Source organism: Oncorhynchus mykiss, chromosome 1 (genome assembly GCF_057628025.1).
Source record: "Oncorhynchus mykiss isolate SJ-2025 chromosome 1, ASM5762802v1, whole genome shotgun sequence".
Classification (NCBI taxonomy): domain Eukaryota; kingdom Metazoa; phylum Chordata; class Actinopteri; order Salmoniformes; family Salmonidae; genus Oncorhynchus; species Oncorhynchus mykiss.
Genome location: NC_143022.1, coordinates 51,094,574 through 51,111,021, shown reverse-complemented (window position 1 = coordinate 51,111,021; position 16,448 = coordinate 51,094,574). Strand labels below are relative to the sequence as shown.

Sequence of the window (16,448 nt, the reverse complement as noted above, 5' to 3'; positions counted from 1 at the left end):
TGTCTCTCTCCCTATTTTCTCCTGTCTTCCCCTCCCTTTCTCTTCTCCTCCCTTCTTTACAAAGTCCTGATATCCTCTCTCTCTCCTCTCCACTTTGCCCTCATCAGGCTGTCCGCTACATTGAGCTCCTGCCCCCAGAGAGGCGTCCCATAGCGGGCACAGAGGGTGCAGCCTACCGCCGGCAACAGATGGCAGTGCAGCTACCGGAGCATGACCAGGACCCGGCCAAGTGCCACGAGCTTACCCCCGCAGAGGTGAAACAGATGCAGCAGTTCGTCCGCAAGTACAAGGACGAGGCCCTGGGAGTGGGAGACATCAAGCTGCCCGAGGAGATGATGGGACAGGGTCTGGGTCAGGAGAGAGCACCAGGCATGGGAGCACCAGGCATGGGAGCACCAGGCATGGGAGCACCAGGCATGGGAGCACCAGGCCAGGGAGGACCAGGACAAGGACGACCAGGGATGGCAGAACACCCAGGGATGGCAACAGCTGGGGGAGCCTTTGGGCCTGTAGGTCCTGGTCTTCGGACTAGACCCGGGGCTGGGGGTGCACTTGGGCCAGCAGGACCAGTTCAGCCTGGGACGGGGGCTGGGGGTTACCCTGGGGCTGGAAAGGGTGCACCAGAAGACATGGGTACTGCTGCCACCACTACCGCTGGGTCAATGGGCACTCCGGGAGCCCCTGGATCTCACCAGGCTGGTCCCTGTGGACAATACGTAAGTGTGAGAGAGAATTGTGAATGACTGTAGTGTTAGGCAACCTTGTGACTAATATGTCGTATCTTTGTATATACTGTAAATGTTGCCACCTCATTTTGAGATTAGTTTGAGATGGTGTAGACTATTGTAGGTTTATAGTTTCTGATGTACACGTTTTGAAAACGCACAGAAACCTAGAAGAAATAATGTTTATTTTCATTCACTATAGTTGTGGCTACCCATAAGGTTATGGAATCACATTGTGTTCATCACACGTGGTTTAGATATTGTTGTAATCAATGACTGTATATTGTTGTAATCCACTATTATTTTGGGCTGAGTCCTCCCAAGGATTTCCATTGGGAATTGTTTTGCCTGTTGCCACCAGCAGGGGGTGAGAGGAGCATAGCGATTTGCGTCTCCACTCCCCTCGACAACACTTGAAGAAGACGCCTGTGACAACTTTTACTGTTTCTCCTACTCTTTTTTAAATTTGTTCTCTTAAACAGGTATGTAGTGTACACAAGCACATTGTCTACTGAAAATGTTAGTCAAAATGGTTATCTGAGTGAGCGTTACCTTTTTATGTTGAAATTGTAAAGTTTAAATCTGTAAATTGATTGAGGGAAAACTGTTAGCGATCTTGACATAGAGATGACGGTTTGTGGTTGCTAGCCCATAGAATAACAAGGCTAGCCTATAGAATAACATAAGAAAAAATGGCGGCAGATAATATTCCGTTTTGAATTTATTGATTTAGCTTTAGCTCCTCTGAGGTAATACTGTAGTTTGATTTCCACTCGTTTGTATGGTCTAGGCCCTGACATCTCCCCATCCAAGTGTTATATATTACAGAGTTATATTTTTTTTGTTTTAACTCTATACACTAACGCTATCCTTATCGTTAGCTGGCTCAGTATTGAGATGACTACTGGTTTAAGGTTCATTTAGCTATTTAAAGGAATTTTTGTTGAAACATAGTACATGAGATTAAGATAAATACTGAGAAGGTATATTTTTAAATACAAGTCAATGCATTAGCTAGTATGACTTTTAAATACAGAGGATATATTATGTTACAATACGTCTTAGTCTTTTACAACATTTGACTGAATTATTCATGTTTTGCAGATTCATGTTTTGGCTCAAACGTTACAGTCCTAAAAAAACGTCTGGAGGGCAGCCATGCAACCAGGCCAACAGTTCCACTACAATGGCAAGAGCACTTTTGTGTGGTTTAGATCAGGGTTTCCCCAAACTTTTTGCCAAAGCACTACACAGCTGATTCAAATAATCAAAGCTCGATGATGAGTTAGCACTACACAGTTGATTCAAATAACTAACTCATAATCGAGCTTTGATTATTTGAATCAGCTGTGTAGTGCTAGGGCAAAAACCAAAAAGAAGTGGAAACATCTAAGAGCAACAACGGCTCAGCTGCAAAGTAGTAGGCCACACAAGCTCACAGAATGGGATCGCTGAAGTGAGTAAAAATGGTCTGACCTTGGATGCACCACTCACTACTGAGTTCCTAACTGCCTCTGGAAGCAACGTCAGCACAAGAACTGTTCGTCGGGAAATGGGTTTGGGTTTCCATGGCCAAGCAACCGTACGCAAGTCTAAGATCACAACGCCAAGCTTCAGCTGGAGTGATGTAAAGCTCGCCGCCATTGGACTTTGGAGCAGCGGAAACGCATTCTCTGGAGCGATGAATCACGCTTCACGATGCGGCAGTCAATTCTGGGTTTGACAGATGCCAAGAGAACGCTACCTGCACGTATGCATATTGCCAACTGTAAAGTTTGGCGGAGGAGGAATAATTGTCTGGGGTTGTTTTTCATGGTTTGGGCTAGGCCCCTTAGTTCCAGTGGAGGGAAATCTTAACGCTGCAGCATACAATGACATTCTAGATTTGGGAAGGCCCTTTCATGTTTCAGCATAACAATGGCCCTGTGCACAAAGCGAGGTCCATACAACATTTGTTGTCGAAATCAGTGTGGAAGAACTTGACTGGCCTGCACAGAGCACTGACCTCAACCCCATCAAACACCTTTGGGATGAATTGGAACGCTGACTGCGAGCCAGGCCTAATCGTCCAACATCATTGCCTGACCCCTCTAATACTCTTGTGGCTGATTGGTAGCAAGTCCCCGCAGCAGTGTTCCAACATTTAGTGGAAAGCCTTCCCAGAAGACTGAAGGCTGTTAGATCAACAAAAGGGACCAACTCCATTTTTGGGAATGAGACGTCCGACAAGCAGGTCTCCGCATACTTTTGTTGTATATATTGCAATATATAACTTTTCCATATGGGTAGTCCTAAATCAGCATGTTGTTAGTAAATCATTATTAATGTACAGTACCAGACGAATGAGTAGGTGTCTCTAAACTTGTAATTTTTGTATTTTTGTTCAAGTCATCAAAACTATGAAATAACACATTTTACAATTGGCTCGTTAATCCCCCTCCTCTCCCCTGTAACTATTCCCCAGGTCGTTGCTGCAAATGAGGACGTGTTCTCAGTCAACTTACCTGGTAAAATAACGGATAAATAAATATAAAATGTTGTAACCAAAAAAGTGTTAAACAAATCAAAATATATTTGAGATTCTTCAAAGTAGCCACCCTTTGCCTTAATGACAGCTTTGCACACTCTTGGCATTCTCTCAACCAGCTTCATGAGGTAGTCACCTGGAATGCATTTCTCTTAAAAGTTAATTTGTGGAATTTCTTTCTTCATGCGTTTGAGATGTGTTGTGACAAGGTAGGGGTGGTATACAGAAGATAACCCTATTTGCTATTATGGCAAGAACAGCTCAATTAAGCAAAGAGAAATGACAGTCCATCATTACTTTAAGACATGAAGGTCAGTCAATGCGGAAAATGTCAATAACTTTGAAATCTTGTTCAAGTGCTGTCACAAAAACCATCAAGCACTATGATGAAAATGGCTCTCATGAGTACCACCACAGGAAAGAAAGACCCAGAATTACCTCTGCTGCAGAGGATAAGTTCATTAGAGTTACCAGGCTCAGAAATTGCAGCCCAAATAAATGCTTCACGGAGTTCAAGTAACAGACACATCTCAACATTAACTGTTCAGAGGAGACTGCGTTTATCAGGCCTTCATGGTCGAATTGCTGCAAAGAAACCCCTATTGAAGGACACCAATAATAAGAAGGGACTTGCTTTGGCCAAGAAACACGAGAAATCGACATTAGACCAGTGCAAATCTGTAATTTGGTTCCAACTGCAGTGTATTTTTTAAATGCAGACGGATCATCTCTGCATGTGTAGTTCCCACCGTGAAGCAGGGAGGAGGTGTGATGGTGTGGGGGTGCTTTGCTGGTGAAACTGTCAGTGATTTATTTAGAATTCAAGGCACACTTAACCAGTATGGCTACCACAGCATTCTGCCGCGATACGCCATCCCATCTGGTTTGCGCTCAGTGGGACTATCATTTATTTTTCAACAGAACAATGACCCAACACACCTCCAGGCTGTGTAATGGCTATTTGACCACAAATAAGAGTGATGGAGTGCTGCATCAGATGACCTAACCTCCACAATCACCTGAACTCAACCCAATTGAGATGGTTTGGGATGAGTTGGACCGCAGAGTGAAGGAGAAGCAGCCAACAAGTGCTCAGCATATGTCGGGAATTCCTTCAAGACTGTTGGAAAAGCATTCCAGGTGAAGCTGGTTGAGAGAATGCCAAGAGTGTGCACAGTTGTCATCAAGGCAAAGGGTGGCTTCTTTGAAGAATCTAAAATATTACATGTTTTTTTTTATTTGTCTAACACTTTTTTTGGTTACTACGTGATTCCATATGTGTTATTTCATAGTTTTGATGTCTTCACCATTATTCTACAATGTTAAAAAATAAAGAGGACCTCTTGAATGAGTAGGTGTGTCCAAACTTTTGACTGGTACTCTGTGTAGTCACCTTAGGGAAATGAACTACATAAAGCTTTTAGAACTTTTATAATTCAAAAACGTCAAATACTGTCATACCGTCAAAAATGTAAACACTATGGTCATATGATATTTTGGCCAGACCTCCCAGCCCTACCCCCTGCCCCTCCCCCGAGCCATTTGATAAATGAGGGGTAATTTCTACGATTGTTTTCCCCCATCCAATGCTTTTAAATCTATGATGGTGGAATGAGGGAGTGGACTAAATCAAAGAGCCGGTATGCACTTCCTCAAAATAGTCCAAATGAATCTAAGATCAATCAAGAAATCTGTAATTTATTTTTTACATTTTTTGCCAAGGAGGTCTTAGTTACGCAATTTTACATCTATGTTTGGTGAAGTATTTCTCAAGTGAAAAAATGTGCATGAAAAATAGTTGTCTCCCATTGAATCACAACAAACACTTCATGGAAGAATCCCGTCATAATATATACGCTAACCGTTTCTACTGGGAAGAATGCGACAGGCTTAATTCCCAGCAGAGAATCGTATCTGGTATTTTAGATATAGAACGTAAATTCAACAGGCCACAAGATGGAGCCAGGAGTAAAAATATCAATCCCTTTTTGCCGGAAAGTTTTGTACACTTTTGCATGGTGATTTGTTTATCGTGGTTTAAATGTACCATTTTTCCATCTAACAGAGATTTGGCTCATGCAAACCCCTGTCTGTCTTTACCAGTCTCTCCCCATATGCAATTAGTTATTCAAACTGAATGAACATTTTGATTTTTGGGCGTTGTCAGGCAGTGTCTTAGCCTAATGATAACAATGACTATGATTTAATTGTATAATGGCATAAAATAATAGGATGGGTCTATGCTACAGAGCCATTGTTTTTGTGAGGGCATTGCTAATGAAGGTCGCCTCCCTTCCTTCCTCCTTTTTTTATCTCCTCTCCTTCCCTCTCCTCCTTCCTTCCCACTCTCTCCTTCCTCCCCTCTGTTCCTCTTACCCCCCCCCCCCCCCCTGCCCGTCCTCCAGTCGTGCCACCAGTGCCAACTGCCCATGCGTCAGGGCGAGCCTGCGGTGTACGCAGAGCGTGCTGGCTACGACAAGCTGTGGCACCCGGCCTGCTTCGTGTGCTGCACCTGCTCAGAGCTCCTGGTGGACATGATCTACTTCTGGAAGAAGGGACAGCTCTACTGCGGACGCCACTACGGAGACAGCGAGAAGCCCCGCTGTGGAGGCTGTGACGAGGTGAGGGATTTGAGGGGGAAGAGAGAGGTGAGGGGGGAGGCAGGGAGAAGAGGGGTGAGGGACGAAGGGACAGCTGCACTCGGATGTCACTACGGAGACGGTGAGAAGGGGGAAGGTGTGACAAGGCGAGGAGGGATGGGGAAGATGGGGGTGTTAAAGGAAGAGAGGTCAACAGGAGAGTAAGATTGTTATTCACACACTTTATGTAGATTCAGGTGTGTAGAGAGGAAAAAACTGCAACGCTAACAAAAATAGATGTACTGTAGGGAAGAGTGGGGTAATTGAACCAAAGTGGTAAGTTGAGCCACCGTTGTTTCTAGGAAACAATACACAAAATGCATAATTTGACCACATATTTAGGAAGAGGTCATCGTTTGATGGAGTCTGTGAATTTAGAAACCACATGGAAAAAATGGTAAGCAAGTTAGGTAAAATAAACAAGAAAACAAATTTTCACCAAGTCAAATGAATGGATTGTTTGAGGTTGCATGATCCTTGTATCTAAACCAATGTAGATCATTTAAAGATTGTACTATACATCAATTGGCGTCTCTATAAACTTCAGTATGTGGTTCTAAACCTAGCGTGAATGTGCATCCTTGTAGCTGTATGGGCTAATATAGTCAAAATGTTTATCTTTGGGTATGCTGAGCCAATGGTTGAGCCAATACCATGTTGAGCAAATTTAAGTGTTTTCTTCACCGGCATTATCGCTGGCATATGATGTAATAACAGGGCCTGGTCTATGTTAAAAGTGTTTTTAAAAAGTACAAAGTCTTTGTTAGGGGTTAAGCCTGTGATAAAAGATACTTAAAATGATTAAAAGACAAACTATTTTGATTCTGTTGAATTGTGTTTGGGAAATAAAGATTGACGTGGTTTTAAAAAGGCAGTGGTAATTAATTCCGTACAGAAATGTGTAGGCGGCTTAACCTAACCCATACCCCATTTTTCGGGAAAAGCTATGTTTTCAAAACTTTAAATGTTTACATGAATTCCGATTCATTTCCAGGGATACACAACATCCTGAAATATATGTAGATATCTTTGTTTGAAAGAATACTATATTTCCCTTCACGGAGTGATGCTGAATGTAAAGAAATGGCTCAACCTGCTTTGCTCTCCCCTAATCTATTTCTCTGGTTTTCTTTATTGCGCTTCGATGTGTTGAATTAACTGTATCATGATGTGTGTGTGTCTCTACAGCTGATCTTCAGTAATGAGTACACACAGGCCGAGGACCAGAACTGGCACCTGAAACACTTCTGCTGCTTCGACTGTGACTGTGTTCTGGCTGGAGAGACCTATGTTATGGAGAACAACAAGCCTGTCTGCAAGCCCTGCTACATGAAGAGCCACGCAGTAGTAAGGACAGAGAGGGAGAGTGTGTGTCAAATCAAATGAAAGTTTATTGATCGCGCACACAGATTTGCAGACAATATCGCAGATGCAGCGAAGACCTTATGTTTCTAGCTCCAACAGTGTAGTAATATCTAGCAATACAATAACAATACACACATAATCCAAAGAGTAGAAAAATATCAGAACGAGCAATGTCAGAATCCAGAGAATAAATATATACACAGAGTATACAAAACATTAAGAAGACATGCTCTTTCCATGACATAGACTAACCAGGTGACTCAGGGTGAAAGTTATGATCCCTTATTGGTGTAAATTGTTAAATACACTTCAATCAGTGTAGATGAATGGGAGGGGATAGGTTAAAGAAGGATGTTCAATCCTTGAGATAAGCCTGGAAGGTGTTCCTAATTGTTGGTATACTCAGGATATGTGAAATATATACAGTACCAGTCAAAAGTTTGGACACACCTACCCATTCCTGGGTTTTTCTTTATTTTTACTATTTTCTGCATTGTAGAAGACATCAAAACTATGATATAGCACATATGGAATCATGTCATAACCAAAAAAGTGTTAACCAAATCAAAAAATATATATATATATATATATATATATATATATATATATTCTTCAAAGTAGCCACCCTTTGCCTTGAAGACAGCTATGCACACTCTTGGCATTCTCTCAACCAGCTTCATGAGGAATGCTTTTCCAACAGTCTTGAAGGAGTTCCGACAAATGCTGAGCACTTGTTGGCTGCTTGTCCTTCACTCTGCGGTCCAACTCATCCCAAACCATCTCAATTGGGTTGAGGTCGGGTGATTGTGGAGGCCAGGTCATCTGATGCAGCAATCCATCACTCGTTTTCTTGGTCAAATAGTCATTACACAGCCTGGAGGTGTGTTTTGGGTCATTGTCCTGTTGAAAAACAAATGATAGTCCCACTAACTGCAAACCAGATGGGATGGCGTATCGCTGCAGAATGCTGTGGTAGCCATGCTGGTTAAGTGTGCCTTGAATTCTAAATAAATCACTGACAGTATCACCGGCAAAGCACCCCCACACCATCACACCTTATCCTCCATGCTTCATGGTGAGAACCACACATGCAGATCATCCATTCACCTACTCTGCGTCTAACCAAAATATGTGTAATTTCATAGTTTTGATGTCTTCACTATTATTCTACAATGTGGAAAATAGTAAAAATAAAGAAAAACCTTTGAATGAGTAGGTGTGTCCAAAATGTCTGTCCGTCCGTCCGTCCGTCCGTCCGTCCGTCTGTCCGTCTGTCTGTCTGTGCAAAAAAATAAACGTCCTCAGTCAACTGCATTTATTTTCAGCAAACTTAACATGTGTAAATATTTGTATGAACATAACAAGATTCAACAACTGAGACATAAACTGAACAACAGAAATGGAATAATGTGCCCCTGAACAAAGGGGGGGTCAAAATCAAAAGTAACAGTCAGTATCTGGTGTGGCCACCAGCTGCATTAAGTACTGCAGTGCATCTCCTCCTCGTAGACTGCACCAGATTTGCCAGTTCTTGCTGTGAGATGTTACCCCACTCTTCCACCAAGGCACCTGCAAGTTCCCGGACATTTCTGGGGGGAATGGCCCTAGCCCTCACCATCCGATCCAGCAGGTCCCAGACATGCTTAATGGGATTGAGATCCGGGCTCTTCGCTGGCCATGGCAGAACACTTACATGCCTGTCTTGCAGGAAATCATGCACAGAACGAGCAGTATGGCTGGTGGCATTATCATGCTGGAGGGTCATGTCAGGATGAGCCTGCAGGAAGGGTACCACATGAGGGAGGAGGATGTCTTCCCTGAAATGCACAGTGTTGAGATTGCCTCCAATGACAACAAGCTCAGTCCGAAGATGCTGTGACACACCGTCTCAGACCAAAGCTGTTAGTGTCTTAACAACCGTTCCACAGTTGTTTGTTCATTAATTGTTTATGGTTCATTGGACAAGCATGGGAAACGGTGTTTAAACCCTTTACAATGAAGATCTGTGAAGTTATTTGGAAATTTATGAATTGTCTTTGAAAGACAGGGTCCTGAAAAGGGGACCTTTCTTTTTCTGCTGTGTGTGTGTGTGATTTACAGGCGGATATACAGTTGAAATTGGATGTTTACATACACTTAGGCTGGAGTCATTAACTTGTTTTTCAACCACTCCAAAAATTATTGTTGTAATCTTGTTAACGATCTATAGTTTTTGCAAGTTGGTTAGGACATCTACTTTGTGCATGACACAATTCATTTTTCCAACAATTGTTTACAGACAGATTATTTCACTTATAATTCACTGTATCACAATTTCAGTGGGTCAGAAGTTTACATACACTAAGTTATCTGTGCCCTTAAACAGCTCGGAAAATGTAAGAAAATTATGTCATGGCTGTAGAAGCTTCTGATAGGCTAATTTACATCAGTTGAGTCAATTGGAGATGTACCTGTGGATATATTTCAAGGCCTACCTTCAAACTCAGTACCTCTTTGTTTGATATCATGGGAAAATCAAAAGAAATCAGCCAAGATGTAGACCTCCACATGTCTGGTTGATCCTTGGCAGCAATTTCCAAATGCTTGAAGGTACCATGTTCACCTGTATAAAAAACTGTACGCAAGTATCAACACCATGGGACCATGCAGCCGTCATACCGCTCATGAAGGAGACGAGCAAGTCAATTCCAGAACAGCAGCAAAGGACTATGTGAAGATGCTGGAGGAAACGTGTGCAAAGGTATCTCTATTCACAGTAAAAACGAGTCCTATATCGACATAACCTGAAAGGCCGCTCAGCAAGGAAGAAGCCACTGCTCCAAAACCACCATAAAAAAGCCAGACTATGGTTTGCAACTGCAAATTGGGAGAAATGGAAAAATGTTCTCTGGTCTGATGAAACAAAAATGGCCATGTTTGGAGGAAACAGGGGGATGCTTGCAAGCCAAAGAACACCATCCCAACCGAGATGGTTGGGGGTGGCAGCATACTGTTGTGGGGGTTCTTTGCTGCAGGAGGGCCTGGTGCACTTCACAAAATAGATGGCAACATGAGGAAGGAAAATTATCTGGATATATTGAAACAACATCTCAAGACATCAGTCAGGAAGTTAAAGCTTGGTCGCAAATGGGTCTTCCAAATGGACAATGACCCCAAGCATACTTCCAAAGTTGTGGCAAAATTGATTAAGGACAACAAAGTCAGGGTATTGGAGTGGCCATCACAAAGCCCTGACCTCAATCCTATAGAAAATTTGTGGGCAGCAATGAAAATGCGTGTGCTAGCAAGGAGGCCTGCAAACCTGACTCAGTTACACCAGCTCTGTTAGAAGGAATGGGTCAAAAGTTTTGGGTAAGTTAAACAATTTAAAGGCAATGCTACCAAATACTACTTGACCCACTGGGAATGTGATGAAAGAAATAAAAGCTGAAATAAATAATTCTCTATTATTCTGACATGTCTTTAAACAAAGTGGTGATCCTAACTGACCTATGACAGGGAATGTTTACTAGGATTAAATGTCAGGAATTGTAAAAAACTGAGTTTAAATGTATTTGACTAAGGTGTATGTAAACTTCCGAATTCAACTGTATATGGTGTGTATTGACAGCATGGACAGTATATGAATAGAAAAGGTATACAGCAGTAGTTATACTGTATAGGATAAGCCATGACTAGAATACAGTATTTGCATATAAAGTGGGTAAATAGTCTGTAAACTGTTAAAATGAACAGTATTCTATGTCTCTATATACATGCGGCAGCAGTCTCTAAGCTGCCTGGCGGTAGCTGGCTAGGGACAGTGTCTAAGGTGCTAGGCAGAGTACCAGCCGTTGGCCAGCTAGTGATGGCTGACCAACAGTCTGTTAGCCTGGAAATAGAAGCTGTTTTTCAGTCTCTCTGTCTCGGCTTTGTTACACCTGTACTATCTCCGTCTGCTAGATGGTAGCAGGGGGAACAGGCCATGGCTCGGTGGTCCTTGATCATCTTCTTGGCCTTCCTATGAAGTGTGCCCCCGGTGATGCGTTGGGCTGACCGCACCAAACTCTGGAGAGCCATGCAGTTGCGGGTGGTACAGTTGCCTTACCAGGCGGGGATGCAGTCCGAGCAGAATGCTCTCAATGGTGCATCTGTAAAAGTTTGTGAAGGTCTCGGGGGGCCATGCTGAATTTCTTCAGCCTCCTGATGTTGAAGAGGCGCTGTTGGCCCTTCTTCACCTTGGGTGTCGGTGTGGTGGGACTATTTCAGGTCCTTGGTGATGTGAACACCAAGGAACTTGAAGCGTTTGACCCCCTCCACTGCGGCACCATCGATGTGGATGGGCTTGTGCTCTCTATGCTGTCTCCTGTTGTCCCATTCAGCTCCTTTGTTTTTGACATTGAGAGAGAGGTTATTTCCCCGGCACCCCGGCACTGTAGGCTGTCTCACCGTTGTTGGTGATCAGGCCAGCTTGATGATGGAGTTGGTGCGTAGCCACACAGTCATGGGTGAACAGAGAGTACAGGAAGGGGCTAAGCGCACACCTCTGTGGGCCCCTGTGTTGAGGATCAGCGTGGTGTAGGTGTTGTCGCCTACCCTCTGTGTCTAGGACCCAGTTGCACAGGGAGGGGTTCAGTCCCAGGGCCTTGAACTTAGTAATAAGCTTGGGCTCACCATGGTGTTGAAAGTCGAGCTGTTGTCGACTAACAGCATTCTCAAATAGGTATTCCTCTTCTCCAGGTGGGATAGGGCGTTGTGCAGTGCTGTGGCTATTGTGTGTGTGTGTGTGTGTGTGTGTGATATGATATCCTGTATTAAATGTGTACAATGTATATTGTATACATGAGATACAACTCTCTGCTACATACTCTTGTCTACGTTGAATATGTGTGTGTGATTTAAACACATTCTCTCCTCACTCTACAGGTATGTACAGCCTGTCAGAACCCAGTGGAGCCCGAGGCCCAGCGCGTCTCCTACGGGGAGTTCTACTGGCACGCTGAGCCCCAGTGCTTCCAGTGCTCCTGCTGTGCTAAGTGTCTCATTGGAGAGCGCTTCATGGCCATACAGGGCATGCTCTTCTGCTCTGTCGAGTGCAAGAAGAAGACCATGACCTAGAGAAGACTATATGGCCCAGAGCAGCTCAACCTGATGACAAAATTATTCAAGTCTGGTCTAGAATGCGAACAATGGTCATTTCCCTTGACCTCAAACAAGGTGGTTCAGTCTGCAACTGATTCTTGCTCAGATCAACTCTGCTCCTGATGACAACCAACCCCAGTCCTGAACTCAGCTAATTTTAGTTTTCACTCTGCTTATTTCCGCTCAAGACAGCAACCGATCATCTGAATAACAGTTGGGAATAACCTCAATATTGTCTGTTTCTCACTTGACATGCAACTGTTTTGTTCTACTGCATCTCAATGAAACTACTCTAGTTTTATTGAGATACATTTTGTTGAAGTCTTGTTTCAGCACACTTTCTTTTTTTTTTCAGTCACTTATTCATCCGAGTGTAAATCAGCTTTGGATTCACGACTCGGTCTACTACCAAAATACAGTGCCTTGCGAAAGTATTTGGCCCCCTTGAACTTTGCGACCTTTTGCCACATTTCAGGCTTCAAACATAAAGATATAAAACTGTATTTTTTTGTGAAGAATCAACAACAAGTGGGACACAATCATGAAGTGGAACGACATTTATTGGATATTTCAAACTTTTTTAACAAATCAAAAACTGAAAAATTGGGCGTGCAAAATTATTCAGCCCCCTTAAGTTAATACTTTGTAGCGAATACAGCTGTAAGTCGCTTGGGGTATGTCTCTATCAGTTTTGCACATCGAGAGACTGACATTTTTTCCCATTCCTCCTTGCAAAACAGCTCGAGCTCAGTGAGGTTGGATGGAGAGCATTTGTGAACAGCAGTTTTCAGTTCTTTACACAGATTCTCGATTGGATTCAGGTCTGGACTTTGACTTGGATAACAGGTCTGGATAACACCTGGATATGTTTATTTTTGAACCATTCCATTGTATATTTTGCTTTATGTTTTGGATCATTGTCTTGTTGGAAGACAAATCTCCGTCCCAGTCTCAGGTCTTTTGCAGACTCCATCAGGTTCTTCCAGAATGGTCCTGTATTTGGCTCCATCCATCTTCCCATCAATTTTAACCATCTTCCCTGTCCCTGCTGAAGAAAAGCAGGCCCAAACCATGATGCTGCCACCACCATGTTTGACAGTGGGGATGGTGTGTTCAGGGTAATGGGCTGTGTTGCTTTTACGCCAAACATAACGTTTTGCATTGTTGCCAAAAAGTTCAATTTTGGTTTCATCTGACCAGAGCACCTTCTTCCACATGTTTGGTGTGTCTCCCAGGTGGCTTGTGGCAAACTTTAAACGACAATTTTTATGGATATCTTTAAGAAATGGCTTTCTTCTTGCCACTCTTCCATAAAGGCCAGATTTGTGCAATATACGACTGATTGTTGTCCTATGGACAGAGTCTCCCACCTCAGCTGTAGATCTCTGCAGTTCATCCAGAGTGATCATGGGCCTCTTGGCTGCATCTCTGATCAGTCTTCTCCTTGTATGAGCTGAAAGTTTAGAGGGACGGCCAGGTCTTGGTAGATTTACAGTGGTCTGATACTCCTTCCATTTCAATATTATCGCTTGCACAGTGCTCCTTGGGATGTTTAAAGCTTGGGAAATCTTTTTGTATCCAAATCTGGCATTAAACTTCTTCACAACAGTATCTCGGACCTGCCTGGTGTGTTCCTTGTTCTTCATGATGCTCTCTACGCTTTTAACGGACCTCTGAGACTATCACAGTGCAGGTGCATTTATACGGAGACTTGATTACACACAGGTGGATTGTATTTATCATCATTAGTCATTTAGGTCAACATTGGATCATTCAGAGATCCTCACTGAACTTCTGGAGAGAGTTTGCTGCACTGAAAGTAAAGGGGCTGAATAATTTTGGACGCCCAATTTTTCAGTTTTTGATTTGTTAAAAAAGTTTGAAATATCCAATAAATGTCGTTCCACTTCATGATTGTGTCCCACTTGTTGTTGATTCTTCACAAAAAAATACAGTTTTATATCTTTATGTTTGAAGCCTGAAATGTGGCAAAAGGTCGCAAAGTTCAAGGGGGCCGAATACTTTCGCAAGGCACTGTAACTACCTTGGGTTGTTCTCGTATCATTCGGCCTGTTGCTTTCTCTCTAGAATGTACGACTGATTACAGACATCCAACTCGAAGCAGCAGTATAATAGCTATAACCTTACAAGAAATGATGCTTTGTTTGCAGTGTTTCTTTTCCGCTAGAAGCAGCTCTTCATTGTTGTTACAGGCGGATAAGTATCTGACTATGCCAAGTGGCTGACTGATTCTCTCCAACACAGTCCTGGAGTACCCATGGGGAACGCAGGTTTTCACAAGTGACACTTTTATGGAAAACATCACTGAAATGTGAAGGCAGGTGATGTCATATCTATGCGATCGACAGAACGTCTTCAAATTACGACGACTCTTGAGGACCAACGAAATGAGAAAGTACTTTTCTTTCTACTGTGGTGTCTAATGACCTGCGTCCTCCTTTCTTTCCTGCTGTCTTTTTTTGTATAATAATATTGTCTTCTCAATCATTTGCCATTTGCTTTCCTTTTTGTTTCTTGCTCAGTGAAAAGCACTTTATGATATTTTCTCCTCACGCTCTTACAACCTAATAAAGATTTTTGCTATGATTAGTCCTGTTTGGTTCATACTGGCATACAGGACATAACAGTCAACACTCCCACAGGTGTTAACGACATACCATTTAGAACGTAACCGGGGTACTTGTGAGCGCACGTGTGTGCGATTCAGTTGCCAACATAGCTAGCACACCCAGTGTCGCTAGCAGGCTAATGTGACGAAAAACTCTATTTCACACGGGTGGAACAGCAGCTCCGCCACAGAACCGGCCCCTCCTCTCCTGGGGAAAAAAAAGGGCTCAGAGTAGCCTTGTTGTGTTTAACCCACTCAGTGGAAGTGGTGCACAATTCAAGGAAGCCCCATTTTCTCTCAGGCCCCATTGTCTTTAGTGGCAGGCGGCCCAAAGCAACGCAGCGGCTTCCCTCCCCATACTGTAGCCTCACCTCTACTAGGCTTATACTTCAATCATACCCTTTCCTTTGATGTCATGCTCCTATTGCACTTTTCACTGTACTGCTTTCCATGCCTATGTCCCCACCCCTCCCCCAGTTGTACTGTCTTTTCCTAGGACCTAGGTTGAGGAGAGGTTTTTATTTTCCCTGCATTCTGACATGTAGAGATGATCTGTTGATTTGCCTTTGGTTCTCTCTACAATGAGAGCCAGGTGCATGGCACAGTGCCTGCACTGCTCTCTTGTGAGAGATGGATGATCCCTCCTTCACATGTATGTAATCATTAGTTGGATTTACTTTATATTTCCATTTTGACATCTCTGGATTGTGCTGAGAATGCAGGCTCGTCACCATAGATCACAGTCTCGTACATGACTGTATGTGACAGCCAGCCATGCACACTGGATTAACTATATGACTTGCGTAAACTAGCTATGAGTCAACGTCACATGAAGAACCAAGGAGATTAAATTTAAAAAATGTCCCTCTTAAACTAGCCTTCGTGTCTGCGTCTTGCATTGCAACAATCAGAGGCTCAGACCCAGATAATAGTCTCTTTTTAAGATTGTATCTCGATTCTACTAGCTTTGATATTATTCACTATGTTATTCATCAGCATACGCCTATAAACCACAGCCGAGGACCAACTGGAAATTCCATGGGATATACCTCAATGTGCTCTGTAATAGGAAAGTGAGGCACGTTCTTTGCTCTACCATTGATGTGACATGTCCCCACACTACCGTCAACATTTAGTTTCTGGGTATGAAAAGGACTTATTGGCGGAAAGTTGGCAGTTGGTGGCATGTCCATGGCATAAAAACAATCCAGTGAATCCCATGTGAAGTTCTTTAGGACAGTTTGGCTCGGTTCCTGCAGAGGGCACACTTTCACATTCTATGGTGTTGGTCCATTAGCTCTAACTAACCAGTATGGCCACAGTACATTATCACTCACTTTTTAAGTATATTTAGCTAGCTTTGGCTATGACGCTAAATTCTAAGGGACACAAGGTCTGTGATTTTATACCCCACTTGTTGTCTTGTCAGCTTCCGTTGTGTG

General features: G+C 43.2%; 1 protein-coding gene across 1 annotated transcript in view; it reads left to right on the top strand.

Moving 5' to 3' along the window:
* LOC110524388 (testin) overlaps positions 1-14,984 on the top strand; it is a 30,720-nt gene extending 15,736 nt beyond the window's left edge. Inside the window, exons 4-7 of the mRNA XM_036979383.2 lie at positions 108-716; positions 5,658-5,873; positions 7,080-7,238; positions 12,162-14,984. Coding sequence (XP_036835278.2) covers positions 108-716; positions 5,658-5,873; positions 7,080-7,238; positions 12,162-12,353 — 1,176 coding nt within the window. The 3' untranslated portion in view covers positions 12,354-14,984. The remainder of the gene's footprint in view (positions 1-107; positions 717-5,657; positions 5,874-7,079; positions 7,239-12,161) is intronic.
* The last annotated feature ends 1,464 nt before the right edge of the window (positions 14,985-16,448 follow it).